The sequence below is a fragment of the Bombus pascuorum genome, chromosome 8 (assembly GCF_905332965.1).
Source record: "Bombus pascuorum chromosome 8, iyBomPasc1.1, whole genome shotgun sequence".
NCBI lineage: Eukaryota > Metazoa > Arthropoda > Insecta > Hymenoptera > Apidae > Bombus > Bombus pascuorum.
Window position 1 is genome coordinate 14,845,587 of NC_083495.1, and position 27,695 is coordinate 14,873,281.

The 27,695-nt window shown below is 36.6% G+C and overlaps 1 protein-coding gene across 2 annotated transcripts in view; it reads left to right on the forward strand.

The window, feature by feature from the left end:
- The window catches only part of LOC132909868 (uncharacterized), a 679,960-nt gene that overhangs the window by 70,461 nt on the left and 581,804 nt on the right, over positions 1-27,695 (forward strand). For both annotated transcript variants that reach the window (XM_060965019.1, XM_060965020.1), the window contains exon 2: positions 21,767-26,288. In XM_060965019.1, coding sequence (XP_060821002.1) covers positions 23,157-26,288 — 3,132 coding nt within the window. In that variant the 5' untranslated portion in view covers positions 21,767-23,156. The remainder of the gene's footprint in view (positions 1-21,766; positions 26,289-27,695) is intronic.

A 27,695-nucleotide genomic window follows, 5' to 3' on the forward strand; every position in this document is an offset into this window, starting at 1 on the left:
CTGTTTAGAAACTACGTTTATCACCTCCATCGACTGACAATGAAGAAAAACGATGTTGCAAACGTCATTCTTCTAAATTTACCCTGAAATTTACTGTCATTTTTGTTATTTTATTCGTTATAGCGAACATATAAAGCAATGACGATGAAAAAATTTCGCTTGGGACTGTTAGGAGCAAGAGTCTTTCTTCGTCACGCGATCGAATTAGCATGTGACCGTATCAGTAAATAGTACGCTTGAGCCGGAAAGTACGTGTAAGAATTAACGTGCTCTTTCCAGTCCGACCACTTAAACCTGCATTCCTTCCAAGTGAAATCTTCTTAAATCCCTATTATACACGATCCTGAAGTTAGACACCAACTTTTAAAACACCGTGTATGCGTGGCCGTGTACTTACACGTAGACAGAGAGGTGAATGGGCGCGTTTGCACGCGTAGAAAATTATTTTCCGCGCGAGGAATACGTGGTAGCGTTGGTTAGCTTGTGCTTTGCATCGCGCACGTGGCGACACGACTAATGATCCTTTCTCTTAGAAAATTACTATTCCAAAGCGACCGTGTGCCCCTTTACGGTCGCCATCGAATAGACATCGGTTTTCTATTAAGATAGTGGGTTTTTTATTCTTATTCGATAATCTCAATTCTTGGACCAAGACGTCACGTTCCTTGGAAAACGACTTTCACCACATGGCGCGGAAGAAATTTACACTTTGGCTTCTGACGCTCATCTTTGAACGTACTCTGCCGTTCATAGGCATTGGGATAAGTATAGGCTTTTATATGGATCACATATGACGTATAAAATCATGAAGGTCTCTTGTAGTTTATCTCGTTCTCTGTGTGTGTCTTTATATTTACAAACTGTGGTGTATATAAACAAGTATATGATAGAAGAAAACGGCAAGCTTTCAGCCATGTACTTTATCAAACAACTTTCAGATCTTTAAAAACGTACCACTGTAAATTTATCTGATAATAAATTTTGAATTTTTATTGAAAAATGTTAATCAACTTTGAATATGGGAAGAAACTTAGATGGCGCGCCGTGACAGAAGATAGTTCGAAGTAAAATGTAAAATTTTTGTCTAGTGCTGATTTAAATATGAAACATTAATGCATGAAATTTTAATTACTAATCTTATGAAATTTGAAAATTTCTCTCGTCCGTTTCCAACGTCTAAAAATGAGAATATTAAAGAAAAAAGAAACGAAAACTCGCTAATTAAAACTTGAATCTTCCTTAATTAAAGGTTATTTGACTTCTTTACTTTTCCATCATTATGCAAATTGATAATATCAATAGGGAAATTGTGTTAATACCTACTCTTTATAATCTCAAAAATGGAACTCAAATATCTCTGTCAGTGGTACCAAATTTCTTTAATTTATTATTACCTATTGAGGCATATTTATGTTTGTTTATAAATGATCATTTTCTCTAACATTTTAAATGTATATACTGTTGTTATACGTAAATGTATATACGTTGTAAATGTATATACTGTTTCGTTACATCATTGACAGCGTTAGCTTTACAATTACGCAATGATTGATAACAAGAACCGAACAAAATGTTACGTAACATAGTTTCCGAGCGGACCAATTGTTTCGAAACTAAACTCGAATGAAACGCTTACGCAAGGTTCTCGCGGAAATTTCGTTTATGCCAATTACTGCTTTGTAAGATGCAAAATATTAACTTGGTGTAGATATTGTCGATTTAAAATAGTATACGTAATGTATCTAATATATACTTATAATATTACGTACAATCGCCTGCAATCAGAAAATTCGATTATCTACTGACACTGAGGTGGCTTTGATTAATTAAGTAGCGGCTTCTATGACATCCTCTCTCCACTTAACTGTCTATATTCATTAGCCAATAATTATATATTGACGCGATAGATTTTAGATATCATGACGTGTACCACGTGAGAAATCTTGGAAATTATCGATAGACTGCAGATTCTCATAAACTAAAGAAATGAAACCTGTATCGAAACTTTTCTCTACAGATATTACAATAAATAATCCATTTTGAATATTTCATATATTTTTGCACTAATAAATTATATATTATATGATTCTTCAACACTTTTTATGACTAAATGGAGACACAGATAATTTATCGGATATTTAAAAAATCTTCCAACTACGTTGAGAAAGAAAAATCTAACAAAATATTCCGAAAATTGACGTTAGAAGCGGTTCATAAATTTAATAGAGCTTGTGGTTGAGCACAACGTTTTTCTTCTGGATTGATTGGTCCATTTGTCTTCCAAGTTCGCGTGTTTTCGTCCTCGGCATTTTCCCTCTCGGAATTCTTATTCACGGACCATCTTCCACACACTGGCGCATCTGTGAGTGTCAGTGGGTTTAACTTATTACCCAAAAGCGTCGGTTGAAGCATAGGAAGATTGTAAATAACAGTGAAGTTCACATCGTAATTCATTCGTAATTCTTCTCGAAGCAGAAATGTTATTTGCTTTATAGCTAACAAAATTATTATCAATCAAGAAATCGAGGGAAATTGAATCAATTTAACGAAATATTACATGTCAAAAATTAGTTATTAACGAGAAAATCTGTCAAAGAAGAAGCGTTTTTATACGTTTTTTAAAACCGGTATCGAGCAGCAAATAAAAATTCGATATATCTACCCTTTGATTAATCACACGATTAATAGAGAAAATTCTTGGCTTCTAAAACACGCTTTAACCTCTGAATTCTCTATTAAATACATCAAAGAGTTGTTAAAAACTAATTTCTACTTTACCCTTCAGAAACTTGTACGATATGACACGTCTGTTGGTTATCGAGGGCGAGAAAAGCGAACGTTCTAAACTCCGAGCAATAAATTCGAGTTTCTGCAACTAGGATATTGCCAGTTTCTGTGAAATACGTGCCAACCTTAAACTAACGTACTGTGTAATAAATTTCGATTCATAACCAACGAATAGCCAATATATTTGGCTTCGGTAAATAGTGACACAATTATTAGAATGATTATTGCCTTTCCATGGTCCATTGCAAATTTTAAAAGCGTATCACGAGAATAAAACGAATATAAATTATTAAACACATCGTGTGGCGATTGTCGGAAAGCTTCGTAAATTATACAATGACAATGAAACTAACAAAGTAGAAGTGTGCAAACATCTATTACGATTTCCTCTTTGGTATTAAACAACCTGAATAACGACAAAATATTCATCAATTTAAAATTTCGCACGATCGACACTTTAAATTGGATGCACGTATACCCACTTTTCGACTTTAAAATTTTTCGAAACGAAGCCTCGCACAGGACTATATTATTCCACGTTTTCGATTCGCTTTTATATCTAGAACAACTTCACTTTCGGTTGCACTACTTCTAGTTGTACATTTTTCTAACGTATATACGTAGCAGAAGAGGCACTTGTACTTCGTTTTATTTTAGATGTTTCGAACATTACTCGGTAGGAAATACGTAACCAGGATACCGTGTTGCAATTATTGCTGGCGACAAACATAAATACCTTCTATAGCCAAGTATATGTTCCACGGCTCGGATATTCGAGCAAAAATGAATCGCGGTTTTACCATAGCTACGAGAAACATGGACCGCGCGTTTCAATGTATTCACAGTCGTAAACCGTGCTTCAATGAGATCTTTTTTTTGCGGTATTTCCCCTCGATCAAGAGGATAATGCTTTTATTTAATCCGTTCAAAAATCCTTTCATCAGCCTCAATTGCTTTCTCGTTTCATTATTCGATTACGATGCGCGCCACGCGGTACTTTAGTGGCGTTCACGACTCTATAGTTGTACATGCACCTGTATATGTATATATATATTATATATATGTGTGTGTGTGTGTATATTCCTTCTATGTGTACCTATATATATTAAACGGTAAATTAGAGACGCGCAACCGTTTGCAATGGAAAGCACAGGTCGATACTAACCGCGGAAATAAGTTACTATGACATATCCGCGGAAGCGCTGTTAATGTCGTGAGTTAAACTGAACGTGCATGATTTCCAAGCGAAACATCGCTCGAGATATATGTTAAAGTGCCCATGTTCCTACAGGGATTCATCAAATACCGTGTCCCGACAAACAATCGCTGCATACAGCCAGTAAAATCGATTGCCCTGAACGTTGAATCGAACGTCTGAACGGGGGAATCCGCGACTCGAACAAATGGAGATGTTTTCTCTGGAAAGTCGTTTTACAATTCAAAGAGCAAGATTCATGGAGGCACAGACCTCTTTTCACTCTCGATCGCGATGATTCTCGAAACACATGCGACTGAATGTTTTCATATCGATGATGTATGCCGTGCATGTACGATACTGAAAGTTGGTTCGACAATTCAGAGTAGAAGAAGAGTGTGTAGTTATCAGGTAGTATGAGTCATTTTGAATAGAGGAATGAAGAAATAGAAAAACATTTTCTCTTGAGTTACTACTCTTACATTATTTGCATTTAGTTTATGTTACTTACAATGCTACTTTCTTGTGCGATAATACGTTAATTTAGAATAACGTTGCAATCTAAACAATTTAGTTCAAACTTTATCATCTGTATAATTCGTCAACGAAAGTCTTTTAATGCTTAGGAAAGTCTCTGTGACATTTGTACGTAATAGGAATTTATTCGTTCGTTTAGTTATTCTTTTTTTCCCTTTTGGAGGTTCAATTATGTCAGAAAATAATTCGGTAGCATGTTGTTACATCATAAAAAGAAATCGTTATGTAAACACGAAATAATCTGAACATATAACTCGAACATTAAATTCTAATTCATTAAATTTTGTCGAACATCTTGAAAATAAAAATTGGCTAAAACAGAGCCACTGTATATCAATGGCGATAAACAGGCATTGTAGAAATTACGTGGAAGTAATTCCTTCCGTTTTTGATTCGCTTATGAATTTACATTAATTATAAAACATGAGAAAGAAAGCGGAAAGAAAATACGTAAAGGTAGAATCGAAGTAGATTAGCAAGCTCACACAGCGAAAACGAATATTAAACCGTCACAGGTCGTTCTTTTGTTAAATTACAGTAGTGAAATCTTGATTAAATTCCGTCATTTCCCATCCCACTTTCATTTTGTTTTATTAGAAAGAAAATGAAAAGGAGGAAGAAAAGGAAAGAAAAATGAGGAACAACGTTAGCTCGTAACCTTAAAGACACAAACTTGACAACGGAGTTACGCTCGTTAACGTTATTAAGTTAACATTTTAACCGAATTACAAGCGAAAACAACAGCGAAATCTTCTCGAGTAGTTTCGCGTTAATTTCGAAAATACGCGGTGAAATCTGCATATTCAAATACGAACGCTAACGGAGCACGGAGAATGTTTGAATGGACATAGCAGCGGGGGTTAAACCGTTAGATCGAGAACCAACAAGCATGGAAATTAGGCTTGTCCGTTCAACGTGATTCGTTTCAGTTAATTCGCAGCCAATTTATTCGGGCGGAAGACAAACGCGAAGGAAACGCGCACGACGTAGGTTCAGGCGGCAGTTGTGTTTTCTAGGAGTAAGACAGAAACACAAATTGCACAAAGACAGACGAAGTAACGTTAAATAAATAAAAATACGTGTGATGTTGAGTTTGCTCTTGGCGCAAGCGACGTGCAAGTAGCACTTTGCAAAATTAATGCCAGCGAATTCGCGTACGCGCGGACATCTCCATCGACGATTTCGCCGGAAATTTTAAATGTATCTCGCGCGGAAATTTCAGACCAGAACCCAGCGAAAAACGTTTTATCTTGTCACGAAGGTTTTTCATGCAGCAGCAACGCGTGAAAACGTGTACAAGACCAGCAAAGATCCGTCCTCGTTCCCGCCGACGTCGACGTCCATGTCGTTTGTCTGTGTGCATTTTCCCTCGATTTCCCTTTTTCTTCCCTTTTTCCCTTTCTCCCCTTCTCATTTCACTTTCTGTGCCTTCGTTTAATCCGTTCGTTTTCTCTCCCATCTCTGCAAGCTTCCTCGTTTATTCTCGGACGAACTTATTATTTATTAATTTATATCTTACTTTCTACGCTCGAGTTTCTTGTTGCGGTTTCTATATTCCTTTTAGCTTATTTCTCGAACAAATTTATTCTTCGCTAATTTATTACTTATTAGTCTACTGCTAAATACATACTGTTTGTCATTTGGAATCATATACGTATCTTTTACTTCAAGATATAAAGTATCGAAGGAAGACAATAAATACAGTGTCCATTCACAAATTGAGTAAACTGTTTTCTGTTTTATTATCCTCGTGTATTAGATCTCCAGTATCTCGGCGTTATTTGCATATATTGTCTTCTTTCACATTTGAAGACCATGGGAGGAAAATATAAACCGATCTCGATTTCTCAATCTATACAAGTATGATAGAAACATAATATTTAATATAATATAGCATTGAAAATGGGAGAAATCTGTTTGTTGCAGAGATATAAACTCTCACGTCATGTTTTGGTATAATTAAACGTATGACTGAACTTATGCCAATTTTTCCAAACGAGGGAATAAATTTAGTCAACATGAGTTGTTCAATAATATATTAAATTTTAAAAGAACTCAAAACTGTAAATCTGTTTTCAAGTAAAAAGGTACAGAAAGAATGAAATGGATTTATAAAATTATTTCTCTATAGTCTTGTGACAGATAAATTTTGCATTTAGAAATATTTTATTATACGTGAAAGGACTATACAATTGAAGGTTAACAATTCTTGATTGTACCGTTGAAATCGCGGTACGATAAAACGTTATTCCCCGTTGTACGAGTTCGTTGTAGCTGTCGTGCAATCAATAAGAATTATTCGATACGTTCGTATAATAATAAACATCGATAAATTAACATTACTATCGCCAGAATATGAGTCTCCGTCGTGGTCGACGCCGATTTTCAACTTCGTTTCGGTATTGTTAACGTATCTCGTTTTATTCGTTATGTAAGTATGCAGAGTAATTAGAATCGATATACAGGCCGTTTCGAAAAGCAGAATCATAATTGCAACGGTAAATTTCGAGCATAGAAGTATCTTTACATTTGATATTAATTTTCGGTATACGATTATTTCGTATGTTTTATAATTAAAAAACATTGAGGAATATTTGCTACAGCGACCGAGAACCAAACACCTTGTAATTTTTTAATTGATACGTTCGTGCCAGGTAAAACTTGTTAAATCACGACTAAAGCCAAATTTTAGTTCATTACAGTTAATCAATTAATCAGATACTCGAATCATCTTTCAAGCAGCAAGAAAATTCCTATAATAAATAAAATTTGTACAAAAATTTAATAAAATTTAATAAAGAGATATTCACGAAACGCGAGGAAATAAAGGATGCTAAATAAAAAAATATTATGTTAAAAAAATTGATGATCGAAGCGATAGATCAAATCGTTTTCGTTGCTTACAAATTAATACAGAATAACGTAAAGTATTCAACCAATTCTACTCGACTAATAGCAACGTCTCTCCTTTCCTCATTGTATTTAATATCAAACAGATAAAGGAAAGACATAAGTTACGTAAGTTCGCGGCTCGTTAAATGAAATTGACGCGAAGACAAGCAAGAATCCGTATCTTATTCGAACGAGCAGGAATTATATGTATTTCAAAAGGAACCGAAGTGATTTTCTGCGAATAAACGCTCGTCGTATGCGAAGTACGATCCAGAAAAGAAGCATAGAAGGCAAAGGAAATTCCTACGTGTTCCGCGTACTCTTGTAAGGATAAAATATTTTGGAATTTCAATGGATCTACCAGCGATGAAACGCAGAGGAAGAAAGTCGAGAAATTGAGGTGGAGATAAGCAGCATATAAGGTTCTTACATTGTTTAATTTAAATTCTTCGAAAGCATAACCTATTTCGTATGAATTCTAAAGAAGCTACAGAACGTAAAAAACAGAAATGTCTTCGTTATGCGTAATTAAAATTTCAAACGGGTTTCATCGGCGATAGATGTTACGAATAATGTTAACGAGAAACGATCGCACGTTGAAATATTACGTTATCTGGTAGTCGTCCGTATTCTGAATTTATTATGACAACCAAATTTTTACGTACTTTGCATTCGATCTGAAATTTATCGTTCCTGTGTTAGGTTGCTCCACTAAATCATTTATTTGAAATATAATTTCGTAGTAACCAGTGACTATAAATATAACAATACATATACTGGTGCACACGAGGGTACAATTTTTACAGAACGGTAGCAAGTACATAGCTCTGAAATATAATTTTAATAATTTGCAGAGGATGGATTTCATATTTTCATACGTTAAACGAACATTTTTTCAGAGACGTATGAATATATTATGAATATGATACAATATACCATGTTTAATAACGATAGAAACATAATCTAAATTATTATCAACCATATTTTATGGGAACTATAAAACATAAACGAATCATCGTCTTACGATTACCACCGCGTTATGCGAAATATTATTCAAACGTCTAACGCTATGGACTTATTAATAAATATAATAAATTCGTAGTATCGTCATTAGTTATTTTTGCCTTTACCGCACAAAAAAAGAGAAGCACGAAAAAAGGAGAAATTCTGGTGTCTCGTAAGAACAGAATCGCGATCGTGCAACTATTTGGAAACCTCGCCTAAAATATATATATATATATTTTATTTTATTTTGGTTTTTTTACAATTTGTCCTTATGGACGTTTGGTAAAGTGTTATATCTTGTTGGTGAAAAAAAAAAAAAAATAAATATAGCATGTGGGTGGCTACCCCCAGCGGGGTGCCAGCTTCGTTTTTTCTAAGTTATATCTTTTATGACCTAAAATATATGGAAGCATTTCAATATTCAAATCTGTCGAAGTCAGAAGGCCGTGTAAATTGCAGCCTATTAATAATGTCGAACATTGTTCCGTAACGAAGGTAGATTAACATCGATTTCTAATATCGATTCCCTCTTTCATATCAAACAAGCCGACATTTATCGCGGAAAAACGAGATTGAAATCTTGCCGGGCAAAGAACGCTCGAAGGGCCGGGATGGAGGAGATTTTTATCGACAGAACGAAGCAGTTTGCCTTGTTATATGCTTGTCCGATACTGGTGGAGATTAAATCCCGGGAAATTGTTAAATCACTAGCTGCTTTGACAACGGGTCTCAAGCCGCAGGATAATAAAAGGCACGGCGGCGCTTTCAAGGATGGAATTCTCCGGCGACCGGTTCGCGAAACGTTGAGGTCTGACTGTTGTTGAATTATGCGAGAGCCCATTTCTATGGCTTTTCCTGGCAGCCAGGAAGCAGAAAGCACGGCCAAGAATACACGGCTGGTTTCAGAATTGCAGATGCGTGCTTTCGTTCTTTGAAAACTCGTGAAAAAGACACGATTGATATTAATAAACGAATACGCGAAGACTGATTTTTTGAAGCGAACGCGCGAAGATGGTCGTGTGAAGACACTGAAAGTCTGAGAATTCAAAAGGTACCTTCGAATACGAGAAAAAGAAATAAAAAGGAGAAACGAGTTTCCATGTTAAGGATAACAAATTGTTGAGACATGATCATGTAAAAGAAACGAGAAATATCGGAACACGTTTCATGGATTATTTAATCATCTCTTTAAAAAATGTTCCGTAAATCTCTTTGATAAAATTTCTCTTCTCACGGAGTAACTGTAGGATTAATTATTAATTAATTGATTAATGAATTAAGTACATTAATCGCTATTGTCAAGGGAACAAAAGAAGCTGGCCATACAAATATACATAATCATAGTCATGTAACGTACGCGGTATAATATACCAATAATTAACAATATAAGATTAACAAATACGTTACTACAGGATAGGATCATGTTAACTCGGAATAAAGGAACGTCCGCAACAAAGAAATTTCAGTCCATCTGTAATGCAATTCATACAGATAGAAAGAAAAGCTTTTCGTAAAAACTGAACAGTATCCTACGAAATAAACTAATTTTTCAATATTTCCTCTTTATTTTACTCGATAGTAGCTGCTATAAAATAAGATTACGAAACTTACTCCCTTGCTCTTCTTCCATTTTACGTTCTAGCTGTTTCTTACCTACGTACATTTCTAAGATACCCGGAACAAAGAAATGCTACAAATATTTTCTTTAAAAAGCAAGTCAGATTATGTCCTTTCATCCGCAAAATTTTCTTCCTTTGTGCATCCTTTTTGCGGTATTCCTTAGCGAGGTTATAATTTTTTAAAAGACTCAACCAGTGCATACGTGCGTACATACGAGCACACGAGAAAAGGAACGGAAAAGGAACACAGAAAGAAGCAGCTTGTTTTATTCATTCAACAGAGAGAACCGAATTGGTTTAGGCAAACGTTCGCAACCTCATCACTCGCATTTTTGTTGCTCTGTTGTTAACACGCGGCCCTCTTTTCATTCAGGGCTGCTTTTTGTTCGACGTTCCATAACTTTAATCCTCGCGTTCGTGACTATCTTCGATGGCGAGCAAATTGTTGTTGCGGAGAAATAAAGTGGGTCGAATTCCGTCGACCAGTGTCTGTAACGATCACGAACACGAAAGTAAGTTACCGGTAACGAACGACTGATTAATGTCGATAAAAAGGAACGTACGAAAGCTCGCGTAAACTTTCCCATCTTCCATTTCCCATTGTGCACTCTGTTTCGTATCTTTTTTCGATAGTACGCGATCGCTCGCATCCTTTGAAATTATACTGCCTTAATCTCGAACAAAAGATTTCTGCTTTGTACAGTCACGATAAAATGCAAAAACTATGCGCCCTTTGTTGGTTTCTTCCTTTTTCCATCCAAGCGACTCATTAATATTCTTTCTCCATTGATCTCTATCCGATTAATTGGAAAGAAGACTCGAGTAAAGAATTTCAAGAATTTTCTACCCTATCGCGTTATATGCATCGCGTATTTCTCACAGAATACAGTTTCTAGTTTTACAAGATTTCAAAGTAATAAATTCCTCCAATCCGTATCGTGAATTAATGCAGCGTCAGAATTTTATCGCTATTGCATATATGTATGATTGTTCCGAAGGTAAAAGAAATATGAACGAAATATCAGTAATTTATTGAAACGTATTAATATGGAAAATTTATCAGATAATTTTGCATTTCTATGATAATTATTGTAGATTTGTGTACATTTATTTTGCTTTTACTATCTTTTCCTGTCTAACGACGTAACTTTGCTGATAAATCCTCTATTTCTTTCCTTTTACTCTTTCCGACGAAGGAAAGCATTTTTCATCAACCATGAAGATTTTAGAGTCTCCGAGCACTCGCTTCATTTATTACGATCCTCGGAGGGTCCTTAGTGTCATGACGGTGATTCTTTCAAGTTCCACGATCATGTTATTTCGTCACATTTTTTCGAACATTTTCTTCTATGGTCTCCGATATCTGATGGTCTGAGATATCACGGTGTAATGTTATGGGAAGAAAATATCTTCCTAGTAAAAAAGCTTAAAAAAATTGTCAAAAACATCAAACCTCTAAAAATGCTAAATTTTAGAACGTTCTAGAAACTCTCGCAGAATATCGAACGATTCAACAAATTCTTTTTAAATGTCACGGTAAAACAAGAGATACTATCTCGACAAAATGATTAAATGATATCGTTTAAGAAACATAGCCAAGAAATTAAATTCGGATATTACGATTTCTTTATTCGCCTTATTTAAAATTTCGTGTAATATAGTTTAGCTGGCGTGGATCCCAGCGCTAAATTACAATCGCGTTTGCCACTTCGCGCAAAGTTTTCTTAATTGTGTCGCGTATTACGGTTGAAAACTACGCTGAAACGATTCCGCGCTACGGTTATACGAAATTGAAACAACGAACGGGAAATTACATCGTTCATTTTTCACGAGAAGATGCACGGGGATACGTTTTCACCGGCCAACTTAATGAGTTCCAAAGAACGAACATAGGAGAGGTGAAAGAAGAAGAGGGTGCAAAGTCAATTCGTTGTTGACGTTTCATTCTTCGAGTCTGTCGGGAAAGGAAGCGAAATGTACGATCGGCGGAGTTTAATTTTCTCCTCAAAGCAACAAAATAAAACGAAGCTTCCACATCGATGCCTCCAGCCGTCGAGAAGGGGACAAGTTTTCGAGTTAAGGGAGGAAACTTTCGAACGGTATGATAAATATGAAAATCAGGCGACCCTAACTTAACTACGACTACTGGGAAAAGCATAAAGATGCGAACGCCTGAAAAAAGCCTGTGTAACTGGTAGCACCTTCTAATTTATACGAACAATTTAACGCGATTAAAAATTCTTCTCTACCTTTCTTGGGAAATTTTCCCCTGTTTGTATACTAATTTTGGTACTTTGTTGGAAAAAGGGTCAAACTTTGTATTCGCTACGAGGCAGATTTATTAGCCACTGCGGGATCTTATTTCGCGTTATGAGTGAGTTATCGAATTAAATATTGGTAAAGTTCTGGCCTTCGTTTTTTCTTTTGGAAGGATAGAAGAATATATTTTCTTAATTGAAACTCCCATTAATAAGTCTTCGACATAGTATCCATCGCTACATGCGACTGTCTTTCACTTATTTATTCCATCGCTGTGAAATATTTCATTATTATTATTATTGTTAAAATACCCTTTCAGTTTTTACAAACTAATTCTCAGCATGGAATTTTTCTTTTTTTTTCTTTTTTTGTAAAAAGTTTTATAAAGATCTAAATACATCTGACCCCAAAAAAGCTGTGTAACATTTACGTTACAGAATTCTGCATCTGACACATACGCAAAATGTAATATTTAAAATGTATTTTGTTAAGAAACACACTTATTCGCCTAATTTCTCCAGCAATGTTATACAGCCATTTTACGACCTACATTTCGTCAATTAAAATTTACATCTGTATACTCATCCGATTTGTAAAAGTCCTCCAAGATAAAATTATAAATGCACAAGCAAACTGGTTTAACAAGTCAGTCTTTACACTACGACCACCGCAATAATAAAAATGATCAATTCATAATCTTTCGTAGAAAATTTATAAATTTGGCCGAACGATGTATTTCTGGAAATTCAAATGAATTCCTGTAAAGTACATGGATTTTGATTCCATTAATACAAATTTTACATTCTATAATCGATAATAATACGATTTCAATTATTTTAATGGAATGAAATGAAAAAATGTTCGCTGTGCTAATATACAAGCGTGTCACTGGTGCTGCTGAAAATGTAAAAAGCTACTATACCGAGTACTATCGATAGCAATCGCGAGAAGAAAGTTGGTGCTTTCAGAAAAGTGTGACAACGAAGTATTGACTGATAGCTTCAGATTGAATGTGAAGTGTCTATATAGAGGCACGGGTATTCTTTTATCCCACGTGTCCCTTTTATCTGGTTTAAATTCAAGCTTTATGAATAAAACGAACAACACTGATCGAAGTACGCATCTACATATTGAAATCACTCTCCATCTATTCGTCCCAACAAATCCGTACCCCAGTTTCTAAACTCATCACACAAGTTTTAAAGCGCTCATCGAATAGATTGAAATTTCACCCTCGTGTTTGGCACGGATATATGTGCTATATTATAAAAGCATCACTGTTTTTTCAAATATATTAGAGTTCACGATATTTCTGCTCGGCAATATCATACATAATTTCATGTATTTTTAGTTACAATTAGCTTTATAGAAAATTGTTCACTATAAAGAATGTTATCGTTTATTTTATTATAAATGTAAGCTTATATAGAATCAATTTAAAGCATCCAATTTTGTTGTATTTTCTTTACCCCGTTGAGAGTACCTTTTTTAATGTAAATATGAAGAAAGAATAGGGTCAGGGGTTATTTGGCTATCGAGAAAGGCTAGGAAATATTGATGCAGATTATCCTATAAATATTCTATCGATAATAAATCTGAGAACTTCTTAGCTACACTTATAGGCAGTATTTTTCATATTACTAACAACAATTAAAAACAAACTGTATGGTATTTTATTACTTTAACCGCATATAAATAAAATTAACACTTATGCTAAAGATATATTCACTTCCTTTCTGTCTTGGCTTATCTTTTAACAGTTACGTTAAACATCCTTTGACTTTCGTCAAAATTATACGCAGCGAAACTAAAAGATCAAGAAATTTACTAACATAAATCAGCTATACTTGGCTCATCTTTGTCACAGTGAATCCTTTAAGCATAGAGAATTGGAGAAAAAAGAATCATACTATTTAGCTCACAATTTCGCTCGTTCCACCCAAATTCCAATCAAAGTTACACTCGCTATATGACATTTCATTATATCAACTACGAATCACAAAAAATATATTATATATCGTTATAGCATATTCTCTGAGTAATCATATTGCTTCCAAACTTTCGGCCGATGCTCTACGTACATATGCATTATGGAAAATATATGCCGCAGACGCGATACAAATTAACACCCGTGAAATCGGAGGAATTCGCAGCCTCGAGGCAACTTCGACATCATTATCATGCGCGTTGTGGCCTATAAAGGTCCGCAGGAAGCTTGGAATTTTCATTCCAACGTAGATTCCACATCGACCTCTTGCACCCGCCTACGTAACACGTTCGCAGACGTTCGCGCGAGACGATGCACATGTATCACCTCTCCGAGCGTTCCTAGAGAGCTGTACCGCGGTTTGCACGAGAGCAGATCACATTAACAGAGACTACCCGAGTCGTTTTGGCCCGCCAGTGGATTTTAAGTCAATGCTTATCACTTTCCCTGCGTTTTTTGTTCTCGCCACCGCAAGCCAATTTGCCCAATTACGTCTGACGTATGAGCTTCGCGACGAGCCAGCGAACCACTGGCAATTTTTAATTGATCCGGATCGACCATGGAACTCGATACGTTAATTGGGAAAATCTGGTTCAACGCCAGTCCAGAGAGGATCGTTCAATTAAACCGCACGAAATGAATCTTGGGTATAGTTGCTTCGGTCCATGTAATCCGCATTTAAACCTATGCAGACGTGTATTGTTTCGATGACTGTTCGTAGCGTGAAATTTGCAAAGTTTCTAATGAAATTTAAAAACAATTTGAACATAACGATCAAAGTATTTTTTATGGAGAATCAAAGTTTTATTAATCCTTCGATTACGGTTGTCGTCAATGAGAGATATTAGGATTTTAATCGAGTTTGAGAAGCGAGAACTGTTTATCGACGACGCTATTCGAGCTTTCGGATACAGTAAAATAAATAAAATATAACTTTGTATTATCTATTTTGTGATTATTTTACCGTAAGATTAACTATAGTTGGGAAAAGTATGGTTAAAGTCAAATACATATTATTGGAGAAATTATATTACATATTCTATTTTTATGCTTCATAAAGATGTGAAAGTTCATAACGGAATCCTTTAAATAAATATGGACCTCATGCATATATCATTTCTTGTACTCTTTTTTTTCTTTTTTTGAAAATAAAACACTCGTAGTATTTTTCTACCGAGCTGTTCAATTATTACTCGAAACACCAGATAAATCCATGACTCACTCTAAAAGTTATAATCTTGTCATCGACGTGTTTTTACAACATAACAAAAACAGATATTAAAATTCATATCCTCAAAAATAAAAGGAACGACACCTTATTCCATATCCAGAGAAATTCTACCTTTTTCGCTTTTTCTATTTCTCCGATATTACGAATAATCATCTTCCAGACGAAATCGTAAATATCCAAACCGCTTGTGGTGCAGATTCTGACGAGCCTGAGTATAGTATAGAAATAGCATCTTATTGTTCTTGATACCACGAGGAAATTGGAAAGTCCTTCGAAATAAATGCCCAAGTGACCGGGTTATCGTGTTTTGTCGTATTGGCAAGTAATAGGATTTCAAGCCGATTTCAATTGATCCCGATGCATCGCGACAGTCGATCGCACTCCCGATAACCAGACGACTGCGCCGAGGCCGAGGAAATTGGTGTAATTCGGTCGTGGTCCATTCGACGACCTCGCGTTATCGTCAGTTTCCGGTGAACTCTCTTCACGACTGACAAGTCGATAATTCGATACGAATTTCTTCGTGCGTACTTCACCAGAGAGAAAAAAAATATATGGAACGTCGAAATAAAGGACTGACTAGCTCGTCAAATTTTCGAACACGTACAATACGTTTCTCGGTTTGCTTTCAATCCGTCACAATTTACCCGATGCAAGATTGGATTCATAGAAACGAAATCGATTCTCGTCAATTTTCACGTTTGATACCCCCCGTTCGCTTTATACCACACACGTGGTTAAACATGTACGCTATGGACGAGTAAATGAGAGTTTACTACTAATTCAGTTATAAACGAAGCCTGAATGTGTGACTGTAAAACGAATGTGATAAATAGTTTGTATATTTCTGTTTTCAGATTTGTAATACGTCGAATTGGATTATTTTTTAATTGATTTCAATCGAAGACCATGGGAGAAATATATCTTCTCCCACTTTTTTTTTTTATAGGAGAGTAATTTTAAAACTGCCTACTAAAGCTATCTTTTTATTTTAGTTTGGAATTAAACGCGTATCTTTGCCTGCCATCTTCTTCGATATTTCAAAAATATTAATCGTCGCAAATTTTTTTTTGATTTGATAAAAACTTATTACTTGTGCTTAAATCGTGCATTTAACTTAATGGATTATTTCCTTCGTCAAAGCAACTTCAATTGCACCACTCATCCATAAAAATCAGAAAATTGCAAGAATGAACTTATCATATTTTCATTTCTGTTCTTCTATGAATCTTATTTGAAAAGATGTTGCATTACGTGAAATAAAATTGAATGGTGCCTTTCGTGAATATCCGTTTGCCATTTCTTTAAAACGTTCAAGTAGAACAAACGTGGAGAATAACATTTTACTCGAGCTTTTTGAAACGTAAAGGGTTTCAATTTTTGACGGGAAAGAAATCACGTAAAACTGGTAAATGCGATTGAAAGATATCGCGCACGATGCGCGAAAGCTGACTTACGTAGATTGGACAGACAGCTTTAGGCAGGCTTTTATCTTACACGCCGCATTCGTATAAGGGGAATTTACAACGAATAACCGACTTGCAAAATACGTAACGCGGATTAAAATATGCTGACAAATATAATAGGATAATTGCTTTGTGAAATATAGGTACGTTGAAAATTCTCAGAGGCGGTCTAAAGCTTCAAGTTCTTAATATTTCAAGCTTCAAGCACTTCTTTACATTATAGCACGTTACTTCGGTAAAAGAAGATATTGAATATGTTTTATTTATTTAAGCGAATTGAAATGTATCGATATCCGATAATACATTTTCTGCGACTATAGGAATCATTACCTTTTTCTCTTATTATTTATAATATTATCAACCATTTGCATGGATTATTCAGATCGCAAAAGAAATGAGAAATTATACGGTATTACAGATTGTTATATAATTTATAATTTATACAATTTCGAGTATTCCAAATAATTTAGTAGCTCTCGTACACATTGACAAATTTATTAATTTTTAGATTATTAAATTGTTATGCTTTGAATCGTCTTTCGTGTTAGATTTTTTATTCAATTGTCGTTTTTGTTTTATTTTCATTTCATCCAAGTGGTATCCATACGCAGCATGAAACGTGGAAATTAAATTGAATACCAAATATAAGGAGAAAAAAATGTGACGTCACTTAGCATCGATTTTTATGACGTGATTTAAGTAGAGTAATTAAATTCTGAATTTCGTTTTCATATCGGGTTTGTGCCAGAGAAATTAATAAAGATCGATAAAGCAATATGATCGCGTAGACGAAACCTACGCACAGAGTCTAGCGCAGAGATGGAAAATCATTCTAATATTCGATGCAACCTACTAACGAAGAAGATGTATCATTATATGCAACGAATACCTTTCGGATTGTTTGCACGAATTAGCTGCAAGCTTTATCATCGACGATAGTTCACCTTTTATATTACTATATTTAGTAAATAATAATATCTATCTAGTGCAAATTCACCACTTCCTTTTAAATCAAACTACCAAGACGTAAGATGTAATTCACACGAAAATACCATACTGACTAATTAGCAATTGATTCAGCTATGCGTACATTTGCGTAATAGCATGCACATGCGTGCAAATGGCAAATTTGTACATCTACAGGAAACTCATCAAAGTACACTTAGTAAACATGAATAGTATATAGGATATAAATACACAGCTGTGCAGATACAACTAAATATAAAGTAAATATTCGAACAGCGGCAATGAGTATGCAGTGTACAGGCTCTAATACAATTTCCCTATTACACATACAGTGGCACATTTAGTCCCATTCAGGAATTTCACGATAGATTCTCGGTACATCAAATTATTTTGATCTTGATACCGAATGCTGTGAAAATATATATGGTCTTTGGATAAATCCAGGCGGTAAATTGCAATACCAACTGGGAAATGATTAAACGTGTAGGATAAAATTAAGCTACGTTTAAGTATATTATCATAAGTAATTTAGTAGATAGTAGGTTGGTGCATATAAAACGTCGTTTGTTGCACATGATCAGTCAGATTAAATGTTATATATATTGCGTATATTCAATGTTTAAGAGATTCGTAATAAAAATATTATAATTATATTATAATTATAGACCGGCGTAAAAATCAGAATATTCATTAATTTTCTTATACGAGTTTAAATTTTAAAAAAGTATTAGGAAAATTGCTGAGACGCTGTAAGAAACCATAATAGCTTGTTTAAGAAATTGTTAAACTCTATGAATAATATCATTCACATAAATCTCGAATAATCGTTACCAAAGTATTGTTAGCTAAATTCTATTTAAAAAGATTGCGTCTCGTATGCACCACGCCAACCTAATAATTCATCTTTCATATACATACATTTATGCTATGTCGTACAAAAGTTTAGAGTGTCTATGTAATCCAAAACTTTAAGAGAAAAATCAAAATGGCATTAACTCAAAATTAATAAAAAAAAAATCAGCTAAAAATTTGTCGTATGTACAATCGAAAAAATGAAACCTTCAGCTGATACTATATCACATATAATATTTATAACGCTCTCTAACAGAGAATAAAGTGCGTCACGTGCGCTTTAATAAAATATGTCCTACAAAGTAATGAGAAAAAGTTGAAGCTATTCAAAATGAACGAAACGCACACGTATATTCGCAGACGCGACTATACGTTATTTCTTTTAAATATGCAAAGCGTGAAACCAAGATACCCATACGAGGATGCACGCTCGCAGGCAACTGGGAAATTTTCCTTAGACACATTCGAGAGAATACTCTCAAGTTGTTTATCATCCGCTTCTAACGAGATTGTGATACGCCTCTTTCGACACCCCTTTCAGCTCTACACGTGTATACACGTGTAAGAACAGAGAGAAAAGGTAATGAGGTGAAATACGATACCCCGTTGCGTAATTAGAATCGTTCACAGCGATTTGTACAATACACAATGGACAACTGATTGCAAATCAGTGAATTGATTACGCGGTTCAAACTGTCGATTACGCGGAAACGTTGGTTTAAAATAGAGAAAATAGCTGTCGTTTATCGTACAAAAATAATAGTCGGAGATTTCACGGTTATGGCAAGATTAAGAAAATGTTAAACATTAGTATAATATGTTTTTTATTTATATTATTCATTTGTATAATTTTTTGAAATATTTAACATTCCATCTTTCCACATTTATTTAAATTAAATGCCCTGTAATGCTGCAGAATAACAATTTCCTGTATGTCATATTATGCTACAACAATCAAGCAAGTGTTTTTTCCCTTAAATTGGTTTTCAGTAAAGTTAATTCGAACTGTTTGTTCCATTTCATGATACACAACGTTCAACCTACAAATGGGCATTCGTGTGTAACCCTTTCAACTCCATGTACAAGGACTAGTCATTAGACACGGTGTAAAGTGCGTATTGGGAGGCCTGGGAATGGTGAAATCGGAGTCCTTTATTTACAAAACGAGATGTTCATTTTATGCGCATCGGTTGAACGCACATCCCAATATTTCGAACAAAGTTCGTTAATTTATGATTCTCGGGTCGATTCACAGATTGTGTCCATTACAAAGTGGCGTGTGTACTTTACAGATATTCGAAGTACTTCGCATAAAATTTCATAAAGAACTGTGATGAACAAAGCTTAAATCTACTTTGATATTTAGTTTCATTTCGAATAACTACTGTTAATCCGTAACATCAGGAACCGTTGAAATAAAAGTTTCGCGTAATCTCTAATCCCATTAATTTTACCATTTGCTCCGATGGTTAAAGCGCTTTCAGTAGCTGTTCGGGGAAATTCGGAGCCTCATAAACGGGCTTATGACCGCCTCTTATTACAGATAAATGCGCAACACTTCGTCTTCCTTTCTATCCAACTTTCCACCACAGCCACCACGTTATGGCCAGCTTCACAAGATATACCGCTAATAAAATGTCGCGAATGGTCCCGTGAAAGTAACAAAAACTCGCCGACAGTACTAGACTTGGAAGAGTTTTCTTTAATTGTCCCATAATACATTCTATCTGTCGAGCTAGCTTTCGATTGTCCATTCTCCGTTTATCGGGAAACAGTCAAAGTGAATCTCTATCGCTGTGCCAGGAAAGAAATTACGAAAGTAAACGTTGATACGCGAGCCGATAATTCACGACGTTTTCCACGACAGTGAGAAATTTTCAACGTCTTCGTTTGCCACGGAGTAACTTTCCGGCAACGAGAGATGGGCGCCACCCACTCAGTGAAACTAAAGTGATCACGAGGCGCTTGGGAAATCACGAAAACAATTCGCGTTCCTCAGAGTGAAACAGATCGTCTCCGAAGCAACCGACTCTTTGTTCGGAGGCTTGTCATTGTCGGCGATAAGTTGAAACGCGGATTGCACGAGCCTTTCCCGAAGACCTGTCGCTCTTAGCCATGGTAAATAAGCGCTTTCACCGAGCTGCTTCCATCTGCAAGTCGTTCGTGAAATTTCCGAACTAATGGCCACCAGTTTACGCCAACTTCTCGCTCAACTTTTTTCGTTCCACTATTCTAACGTCAGTCATGGTTTTGTGGCGTAGAAATGCGCCGAGAAACCGCTGCTGGACGTTTCATTTGCGTGAAAACTGACTGAGTTTGAGTAGGAAAGATTACTCTCCAAATTGGTACATTGACGGTCGCTGACTAATATTATGTTTCTTTGTGTATAAAGTATAGTCATACACGGGTTGGTTGAAATGATAAATGATGTAATTTCTACAAGTAAAAATTTCAAATAAATCAAAAGCATCTTTGTTGGTTTTGTCATCTATGTATCGCTCGAGGTGTACACTATCACCATGTGACATTTTTACGGAGTTAGAAAGAAAGAAATTGGTTATATTTGTTTATCTGGATATTGATTCTTCGGTTTTTTCGGCCAAAAGTCTAGGAAGTCGATACTTATGATAGCTTCAAGAATGAAAATAAATTACCCTGACATTAGAAAAGTCATTTCTTACTTTTCTTGGCATTTACGTATTTTACCATTTTATCCTTTCAGTTAACGACGAAGGTAAAGAAGAATTCCTTATATTCATTTGAATTAATAATAACAATTTGTGTAATAATTGAAAGCAAATTCTTCACATTCTCCTCTTTGTCCTGATTACAGAAACTCGTAACTTTCTACTTTAGAATTTCTGTAAAGTAACCAACCGTGAATGCAATTTTGTTACTTTGCGCCGAATATTACGAGGAAAAGTTATAAAAGATACATGGAAAGTACCATTTCGTGCCTTTCTTTTGCAGATCGATTCTACAGATTTTCCGAGTACCACATATTACGTCAACATTATAGAAAGAGTACTAATTCTATTGTTAAATATAAAAGAAGAAAGTTATATAATACAAAACTGAAACAATAAAATCAAATGTTGTCTTTCAACTTGAAGCAGTTAATCGTCAAATCGTCATTGTTAAAGTTAACAGCTACAGGATTGAGAATTATTGGAAATTATAACGAAAACTGCCCAGCAGAAATCAAAAGCTTTCGAGAAACTGATAATAAAACGAAAGAATCAAAGAAAAAGTATTCAATTTTTTAATATTTCGAGGAATTTACACTGATTAATCGTGTCCTTTCGAATTGCTATTTAAATGCTATATCTAAACGACGAATTATACGTGACAAACGCAATATTTTATGAAAAATTCGAGTGGAAGTCAAACGATGACAGCCAAAAAGCTTTCTGAATGACATTTTTTGGAGTAACATTTTCACGACGAACGAAAATAACTGAGAGATACGAGCGAGCTGTTACGCGCTGACACGTTTCAACGTAACTGCTATTTACGGACAAGGAAAAGTAAAAAGGCAAACAGTTTTCCTTCGTAATATCCGTTTTGTCTTCCGATGATAAGGAAACCATGAAGTAAAAAAGAAAAGAAGGAATAATAACGCATAATTGATAAAGATTTGCGAAACGAAACGGGGATCGCGTCAAAGGGACGCAATAAAAGAGATTACATTTGCAATTGTGCATTCTCATTTGCTCGTGGAAAAATGAGAAATGCGAGGACGGTACTCAGAGACTTTCTGTCTGGACAAACGTTCCAAATTTTCACGTAATATTATTCGGTGTGTCTGCGATTTATTAACGAAGCTCCGGCGGAAAAACGGATGCAAACGATCTGGATAAATAAAACGTAAGAACAGTGTGACGAACTCCTCCGTTAATTTTCGGACAGTCGAAAGAACGAAGAAAAAAAATTCGCTAGCAAATTACTCGACGAACGAAGAGTCAAATATTCGGATCGAAAAACTGTAACGAATTCACTTCACATTTAAAAACAAAAATTAGTACGTTAAGAAAACAAATCATAGAAAAAAAATTGCGAAAAATTTTGATACATTCCCTTCATGGTTTATATTACCGAGAAGACAACGTAAAAAGAGGAAACTCAATAAGGATCACGGAACAGCGATCGGGCGTAGAGCAAACGACATCAATATCGACGTTTACATGCCTCGAGTCGACCTAGCGGAATATACGAGGCGTAAAAACGCGATCCGTGACGATTGCGTTCAAGCGAAAATCTAGATTTCCAACAGAGAGTTGCACGGTAAGTCGTCACGGTGTGCGGATTGGGGCGAATTCTCGGCTACATCGGCGGACGACCGTCGGTGGGGGCCGCCAACATGTCGCAGTCTGGTTCAGGAGGGGTGAACGATAGCCAGGAACAAAACCAGGTTGGACAAACGATGGAGAATCAACAGACAGCGTGTCAGAACGGCCGGGCTGAGCCGCTTGCCGACAATGCGAAACAAGATTTGTCCAACGGCTTTGAAAATCGTACCATAGAATATGACAGATTCTCTCAAGATAGGGTTCAACAGAACCAGTCAACCGGTCAAACTCAAGAGCAACAACAACAACAACAACAACAGCAACAGCAAACTCAGCAGACAGGTCAATATCTGACTGGAAGGAAGCAACCTGTGGTCGGTGTTCCCGAGGATAGACACCCCCCTAGTGGACAACTTCCACCCCAACAGTACAGCCAGGAAAAGTCTGCTCTCGAGAGGACGCAACATGTCTCTCAAACTAGCACACAAACCCTACCGGTTCAAGCGCAGCCTCAATTCATGCCTGATTACGATCAAACTCAGTACACGCAGATCCGAAGTCAGTTCGAGGTGAGACCTCAACAGATGTATCCTCAACAAGCTCAATACGCTGAAAGAGCTGGTTACGTGACGAGGGATGTAACATATAGAGATCCTGCGTTGTATCAAGGAGGAGCAGCGAATCCGATGTTCACTGGACAAGGTCAATACGTAACTGTTCAACACGGATCGCAAATGCCTCCTCAATCCGCCAGTCCTCAGCCACCGTACTTTTCAGGCGTTGTCGTACCTCAACCAGCTAGTTACGCTCAATTCGGAGGGCAACCCCAGTATTCCTATAGTCAATACCCTCAAACAGTAATGAACGCGGTACCGTATAATCCTCATACTGGAATGTATCCCGCTCAACAATTCGGACAACAATCACCGAATCCGCAAAGATTCTCTCAGGAATTGGGACAATATCAGACACAACCTATCATTCAACCGATCGCCCAAAATGTGACTCATGGTCTCGCAATGGCGACTACAGAGAGACCCAGTCGTGGACCCAAACCTATGGTTCCACCACGAGGTAATTCGAAGATTACTCACGATACAGGGCACAGAAAGTCGGCGAGTGTCGATGTTCCAGGTATGCAGAAACCTAAATACGATCCTAATCAAAATCCTCCGCAAGAACAGATTCACCGAAGCGACGGGGCGATAATCGTGCAAGGCGCACAGATCGTAACCGATACTCAGGATAGAAGATACCTGACAGCCATTAATCAAAATCCTAGAACGAGACAGGATGGTCTGTACGTCGATACGAATGGAGATCCACCTGGTCGAGAAAAAATGTGCGAAACCGTAGTAACCGATTGTGGTCTATATGTGACTAGACCTGAACACAGGAAATCTATTTCCGTGGACGTTACATCGAGTTTCCAGCGTCGTAACGATACGATTACGTTCACGTTCCCTGGTGACACGAATCAGGAAATATTGATGCCAGCGAGGAAGACCGGAACTATGGTGGATCCGAAACGAGTCGAAACCAATCAAGTGTATCCGCCTGATCAAAGGCGATTGGATACGAGCTTAAGAGTATCGCCGATGGCTTTTGATACGAGACAAGAAAATAGGAAGAGCATAGGAGCTGATAGAAAGCCCGAATGGGGTAACGTGAGCCCTAATCAAAGAGTAGCGATACCGCAAGAAAACAGACGATCCGATTACTTCGACGAGCATAGGAGGTCACCGATGACCATAGAAGGCAAGAGAATGGAAGACGTTAGAAGGTCTCCTATGCCTTTCATGCCGATTCGCGAAGGATCCGCGGATCGCGCAGGACAGAAAAGTCCGTCGTTTGTAAATCAAAATTTCGAGAAGACTAGACAAGAGCTAACGATATGGGCTGAACAACGACAACGACAGGAGCACGAAAGAAACATGATGCAGAATCAAATGCTCTCCACCAGTCCACGTTCTCGTAATCAGTCCGAGGAAAGGAGAGATCCGAGACAGATACATCAACCGGATGATCGCAAGGAAGCTCGAATGACTCAATCGGCCTTTCAACCTATACCCAACATCAGTCAGAGGACTATAATGGAACAACGTCGACATTTGCGACACGTTAGTGCCGACCTAACGAAGCACATGGAACTCTCGAGAAAGGAGTTCGACGAGCAGCCCATTAGTGGATCCGTAGCGAACCTTGGACCACCCGCTAGTACGGCTCCCTCTCAAAGAGCCAGTCCTAATATATGCCATCAGTATCCAGCCCTTAGCGAAGCAAAGTTAGATACCAAGACTGTCTTAACTGTGGTAACAGACTTCGGTGAAACAAGTTTAGGTAAACCGATCGATCAAGTGGATCATATAATCCATAGCCATCGTAAAAGCCACAATATCTCGACCAGCTTACTAACTCATAGCAAGAGCCAGAGCGATAATCTTCAAAGTCAACTAGACACACAGAACGAAAAATCCGACGCTTTGACATCCCAGCAGCAACAACTGCAAAATCAACAGAATCTTGATTTAATATCCGAGAAACTCAGCCAATTTGAGCGTCAACAGAGCGATCTACAAGCGAAGCTTCAGTGTCTTCAGAATCAAAATCAAATCCTCGATAAAGTGGCGCAATTTCAACACCAACAAAGTGATTTACAAGCCCGTCTGCAAAGTTTGCAAGCACAGAACCAGCTGTGCGATAAATTACAAAGATCGACCGATTTTCAGCCGCACTCGATTGGAAACGAGATCCACCAGATCCAATCGAATTCTCTGCCCAACCACCAAGAACAACCGACCGATAAGATTTGCACGTCGCAAAGCCAGAGTACGCCGCACAGTCATCATCAAACGTTATTGACCGCTTCATATACACAGAACTCTAATCATCAATCCTGCCAATCGTCTGTCTGCGAGAAATTATCACCTAGGCTTCAACATGACACCAGCGACCCGAATTCTATTCAGATACCGAACATGTCGCAGATGCCATTGCCGTGTCTGCCACAATTCGATCGCGCCGATACGTCGCGTACTTCGTTCTCGCAGTTCCATCGACTTCAGTGTCAAATCGACGGTCACGAGGGAGCTTCGGCACCGTCCAGCACTGCTTCCGTGGCTTCGTTCACCGGAACTTTGAAAAAGGTACCTCCCGAGAAACCACCGAGAACGTCGCTAATCGTTCAGTCACCAGAGTCAGAGGTAAGGAAGTTAACGATTGAAAATGATATGGATGTTGGAAAGTTGTCAGTTTTTCGTTTTGCATGGTGTAACGATGTACAGGCAGCTATAACGATCTTAGTGTATTTTACAGCAGAGTTATTTTTATTTGAATAAAATTATGCTACGAGATAATTCTTTATTTATATATCAAGAAATGATTTACTTTAATAAAAAATAGTCTTTACATCATAGAACAGTTGACCATAACAGTGGTCTTAAGTTATTTAATTTTATTTTGTACTCCACATTTTACGCGATAGAAATTCTCAACAATTTTTATCGTGAAAAATATAAACTACAAAATAACATCAAGCAAACATTTTTCCTAGCTAACTGTGACCTAGGCAATTAAGTATCGATAGTGTTATAATTCTTGCACGTTTAGATATGCATTGTTATAATCTAAGATAGTATATTAAATTATACCGTAGAAACGCTATTTCGAAACTACAAGTTTACGTTAAAATAGCAATATAAAAGTATATAATTTTAATTGAAAGAAATGCAAGTTTCCATCAAAAGATAGAAATAATTCGTGCCACGAATCTTATATTTATTTGATTGTAGAAACACGCTTTAAGCATAAAGAAAGCAATTATATGAAACGTAAAATGCGTAATGAGAGACACTCGAACGATCAAAGTACATCGCTGTATGCCAATAATTTCTTATAAAATTAAAATCTAGAAACCTTGGGTGAGTAACGCGCGAAGGGTAGGGGAACGAATTTCGCGTTTCTCAACATTGGTTGCTAGGAAAAGAGACGAAGAAGGGTGCGAAAGGAGGGTGAAACGAAGATAGATGGGTGACCTGGCCGGAAAGAGTGGCAGATAGAGATCTCCACTTGCAGTTTTTGCCATCGCAGCCGAGTAGAATGAACTCGTTAGATATCAAACTCCATGTTGTCTTTGAAAACTTCGTTACGAGCCCTGTGTACCTTTCACTCTACTACTTCCACACTCGGTCTTTTCGTCTAGACAACTTTGTTCTTGCCATAAAACTAGATACCGTCATCCGACGACGATGTCACCTGCTGCAACGTGCACGTGTTTAGAATAGGGAATTCCAGATTTCATATCTATGTAACACGCTCGTCTAAATAAAGACTTGGTACAAGAATTCCATGGTCTTCTTTACTTTTTACTTTGTTTTTGAACTTTACATTCGGTACGAAGTGCACGGTCTGCGTTTTTTGTAATTTATTAGTTGCTTCAATTACTACGTATAAATAAATCCGAAGAGCTAAAGATTATATACACTCGTGTCTATCTATGTTTTTACCAGAATGATGACTATAAAGTTTATTTTATGATTTCTAGCACTTGTTCTTTTGAAAGAATGACAATTTATTTAAATTAAATGATAGTAACATAGGGAAATGAAATT